The sequence below is a fragment of the Centruroides vittatus genome, unplaced genomic scaffold, assembly GCF_030686945.1.
Source record: "Centruroides vittatus isolate TY-2023 unplaced genomic scaffold, ASM3068694v2 contig_1805, whole genome shotgun sequence".
NCBI lineage: Eukaryota > Metazoa > Arthropoda > Arachnida > Scorpiones > Buthidae > Centruroides > Centruroides vittatus.
Genome location: NW_027121105.1, coordinates 1 through 5,444, shown reverse-complemented (window position 1 = coordinate 5,444; position 5,444 = coordinate 1). Strand labels below are relative to the sequence as shown.

Here is a 5,444-nt window from a genome sequence, read left to right as displayed (position 1 = left end):
ATGGACCCTTATGCAAAACTCGAAGGTAGGCACACCATGATGGTCACCATTGACTTCAAGGGCGCTTTCGACCACGCATGGTGGCCAGCCATCCTGTCTACTCTGATCAAAACAAACTGTCCGGCCAACATTCTAAAACTTCTTCGCAGCTTCCTTTCGGAAAGGGAGGTAATGGCAATTGAGACTGGTAAAATCCACTATAGATCGTTTATCTCCAGAGGATGCCCTCAGGGCTCAAAATCAGGACCTCTCCTTTGGAATATCCTATATAATGGTCTATTGAACATCACTAAAGGAACAAATCTAAATGTAGACCCATATATTCAAGGCTATGCAGACGACACAGCCATCCTGCTAAGCCATCATAATCATGATACCTTACAGACTTATACTAATAATCTGCTGAAGTTGGTGCACAAGTGGAGTGAGGAGAACAAGCTCATTATCAATTATAATAAATGTAACTGTATAGTTTTCCCTAAAGGGAATCCCCTTCAGAAGCGTCCTTCTATTAAAATTAACAATCAAAAAATCCAGTGGACAAACAATATCAAGTATCTAGGTCTGATCCTAGACCCAAAACTGACTTGGAGGGACCACATCCACTACACTTACGACAAGGCTGTTAGAGTTAATCATGCACTTAGGTGCATCGCCCGTAATTACTGGGGCTTAAATCATCAAAACAGCAGGACAATCTACAAGGGGGCCGTAGAGCCAATTCTCACGTATGGCTGTGAGGTCTGGGGCCATGCTGTTGCCAAGACCCACATACGCCGTAAACTCCTCTCAGCACAACGGACCTCAGCCATTGCAATTACCAAATCCTATAGAACAGCCCCTACGGATGCCCTATTGGTTATTGCAGGGCTACTCCCTATTCATCTGACTATCTTATACAGGTATATTAAGAATCTCTTCATAAAGATGATCACAGCAGACATCAATCAAGATCAACTCCATAAACACATCTCCGACTTAAAGCTTCCTGATCTTACCCACTCTCTTGTCAATGAAATTGTTAAGAATGGTATTGACCTTAACACGAAAATGGAAAACAAACACCCAGCCAATAATATCTCTAGCAACTTTTACCTCAAAGAAACCTCTATCCCGAACGGCCTCAACTTCTTTACCGACGGCTCGAAAACGTCAGATGATGTAGGTGCCTCAGTATGCCTCGAAGATTCTTCAAAAAGGAACTTTTGGCAAGCAGTATACAAACTGCATAAAAACTGCTCTATTAACCAGGCAGAATCACTAGCAATCTTCAACTCATTAAAGTATATTCATACTAATATCCAATGGCTAGAACACAGGACAATCAATATTATCAGTGATAGCCGGATTGCCCTCCATCAAATTAAAAATGAAAATGTCAAACTCCCCATAATTGAAAACAGCCTCAAGTTAATATATGCACTCGAAGACTCCACCAAAATAAACTTCTACTGGATAAGAGGTCACTCTGGAAACGTCGGGAATGATAAAGCTGACCACTTGGCCAAAAAAGCTAAGGATATTGCAACGAATTGCAACCACTCGTCACTCCCAATGTCCTATCTCTGTAGCAAACTTAATAATATCATCATGGACAGGTGGCAAAATGAGTGGGATAAAAGCAACACCGGTCGCATCACTCATGAATTCATCCCTAATGTTAACAATAGGATGTTTAACAAACACCTAGAAACCTCGCATGCTCTCACTCAGATTATGACGGCACATGGTAACTTTAAGGCCTACCTTTGTCGTTTCTTAAAGAAAGGCAACGGTCTGTGTGACTGCGGTGTAGAAGGTGATGACCCTCATCACCTTATCTTTACTTGCACTAAGTACGTTACTCACCGCTCTCATCTGAGGCAACTGGTGGAAAAAGACGGGCACCACTGGCCCTGTAAACTAAACACCTTCATCGACAACAGGAAAATCTTCCGTGCCTTTACAAACTTTGTTCACAACCTTAATCTTATGAACTATCAACAGACCTTCTTAAGCAACTCATAATTCCACATCCTCGTTGCAGTGTTACCATGCTCCTATTTAGCCTAGTGTGTTGTATCCTGTTTAACTTTGGCATCATCGAGCTCTTTCTCATCATGTTTAACCATTATATTTTATTTATCCTTTATCATAAGGCTACCATTGTATAATGTACTGTACATTCTTTGCTTATTGTATAACCACTGTATTTCGTCTCCCCCCGTATTATGTACAATTTCCGTATCCTGTACCGTTCATCCTCTGTTACATTTTTATCCACTGGTCTTTGTATTTCTGCTGTTTTATGTTCAACATCCGTTCTACGTAACTTCCTTGCCATACCCTGTATCTTGGTGCATCATTTTCCGACACCTATCCCTTACTAACCTCTACCTCCTCTCTCCGGTTCCCTGCTGCTATGGTTATTCCTGTAGCTCGCTCCCCCTAATCGGTTACCGTCGCGTCTTACTCCCTTTTTGTTTACTTTCTACTTGCGGTCCCTTCTGTTTCAATTGCATCCTCCTCAGTTCCCGGCAGACGCCCTACAACCCTCCTTTCCTCCTTTTTTTCCTTCCTCATCCCCACCCACCCCACTCTCTACTACCATACCTATCCCCCTTTCTTTCCCAAGGCTATACCATTGAGTCAGGCCTTTCCTTTAACATCCTATCCTATATTCGTTGAAAGGGACAAATGTTCAACGTGATTCCACAGAGAGGATGCCTTTAAGCAAGCATTATGCTACTCCACAGGCAATTTAACAATCTATTATCAACAATCCATAAACCGACATGTTATTATCAACAAACTAACAAAAATTAGCACATATTTATTATTTTTAGAAACATGTGATGTTACTTGTATAGAATGAGGAATCTATTCACTCCTCCAGTATTTTGGAATAATATATAGCTTAATGTCTATTCCCAGGTCTAAGTAATACTTATGCGAACATTAGTTCAGTTCGGTTTAAGAATAAAGATTTGTATAAAGGACAAACCAACAAACGAGCAAGTATTAAATTTTATATATACAGGTTATCTCGAATAACTGTTTAAACTCATAAGACACACAGCGTTGTTTGTTGATACATAAGTTACTAAACTTTTGTATAAAAGATTTTTTGAATAATTGCATTTTATGATTAGGAGTAACTTAAATTCTACCAAATATTATGTAGGTATGATGTGTAATATGAATTCCGAAAATATTTTTAGAATTTAAGTTGATACATTAATTCATATTTCATGCGAAACGTAATCGCGTGAAATCGAAAACGTCATGGAAAGCGATCACATTGAAAAGATAGAAAGTGTCAAAAGCCTACTACTAAACAGCAACAATACGCATGTGGCAACAATGTCGTTGGCAGTTAGAATTGATTTGTTCTGTCATTAGGAACGTCCCGATTCTGCCAATACCGATATTGGTATCGTCACATTTTTCACAGACAGGGAAAATCTGTCTCAAATTCAATTATCTGAAAATTCAATTTGTGTCAGATCTTCCAGACAAATCCAACAGCTGTAGTCTGCTATGTGAGAAGTTGTCGAACGATATTTGGAAACGTCATAGTCGACTCAACTCACAGTCGTAAGTCGAAGTCGAACATCGAATAGTTTGCAAGTCAGGTGTCAGAAACAGTTAAGACTTTATAAAGTTGTCAGTTCTAGGCTAAATAACTGTATTTGTTTAGCCGTGAGATTCCAGATCTTAGTTTATAGAAGAAATATGGACTGAGTAACCCGGAGAATTGATAAATTTATTCAAAACAAATTTCTTAAAATAGTTAATTATTCTTTCACCTTTAATTAAAAATTTGTATAGCATTATTATGATTTTATGATTTTAATTTGTTTTGTGAAAATAATTTTGTAATTTTGGACATAGTTTCGCTTTTCATTCGAAGCAGTTTTCACCTTTGAGAAACCGAAGAGAACAGACTGTAAAGTTTTCTAAATCTACAAAATAATACATTTCAAATTATTTTAAAATAAAATCGAATACATTTTAAAAAATAACAAATCTATATGAGAAATAAATTTACAATGTTCAGGAGAATTCTCTTATCAATGATCAACACTATTCCTATTGCGAGACAGAGAAAGTTTTCCAAATCTTTTCATAAAGTTCAGAACCTGAAAGTTTAATATTTAAATAATATTTCATCAATGTTGGATAAAATAGTTTCTAAAAACTCATATTAACTACAAACCTTTAATTTTTGTCTCAGTGCAATATCACATCCTGCAAATTGCCTAATGTCGTAAAATGTATTCTCCATCTGCAAGGGAAAAAACGATTAAAAACAAAAGTAAGAACACATGCTATTTGATAATTTACATTTCAAATATTATAAATGCTAATTAGCACAGCATATAGCCACATATTACGCAAAGTGACTACTATCATCGCTGCGAGTATTTAATGGAATAATGAAATTTCAAAAAGACAAATAAAAAAATAGCAGAAACTTGTTAACCAAATAATACCAAAATAAAATAATTCGAGTATAAAATTGTATTTCGTATTGAACTGCTGCATAAAAGTCCAAAGTTCTTCATGATGTAACATTAATTCGTTTCATCTTCGTCGTAAATTTGAACCAAACGGTTTTATTAAACTCAGTTCCATCGATAATTGTTCGTGTTTTTTTATGGAGAACAAATAACGATAAAGTTCTTATTATTAATGTATAAAAATCTCTTCAATTACAAAACTTGTATTTAAACAAATAAGAAATACAACAAAAGAGACGTTTACCGGCGATTTCTGCTTCTTATCAATGTTATCATAGACGAAGAAGACAATCACATAATGTAAAATAATAAGTCAGTTCGAAAGTATTATAATTATAGATACCATCAAGGTAACATTTCCCCATTTGAAAATCAGGTACTTTAACACTCCTACTGAGGCTTAGAAATCGGATATGCACTGTACGTCCTTTAACAGGATATCGCCTGTCATAGAAAACCTAAAGTGATCACGTGAATGCATTGACTTGTGCACACGAGATGATTCTCGCGGTCCAGTCGCCTCTTTTCGTCATAAAGGAAAAACATGGTTTTTGACAACGCTAATTTCCTACATATTGAATTTTTCTTGATTCCTGGTGAGTATTGAATAATATAGTAGACGTTTTATCACGAAAAAATTCAATTTCTAAAACAACTTGCTTTTTATTCCTGATTGTTTTCCAAATTTTTAAAATACTTTGGAAACACCAGAGGAAAAATAAAAGGAGGAGCAAACAAAGATATAATACAGCGAAGATGTAAAAAAAACTAAATATCAGTAACAAAGACACTGTCAGAGTGTCTTTGATAAATTTTAATAACATTTAGTTAATAATTACGTTAAAAGTATACAAAACTCTATATTATATTTGTAATAGTTACTAAAAGTGTTAATCAGGATTAATAGCAATCAAATGTACTACTTTATTGTAGTTTAATACT

The 5,444-nt window shown here is 35.9% G+C and overlaps 1 protein-coding gene across 1 annotated transcript; it reads left to right on the top strand.

Annotated features, from left to right (window-relative positions):
- LOC136969784 (uncharacterized) lies at positions 1 to 2,007 on the top strand. The gene has a single exon (XM_067264039.1). The coding sequence runs from the start codon at positions 1 to 3 to the stop codon at positions 2,005 to 2,007; it is 2,007 nt and encodes a 668-aa protein (XP_067120140.1).
- Positions 2,008 to 5,444: the final 3,437 nt, after the last annotated feature.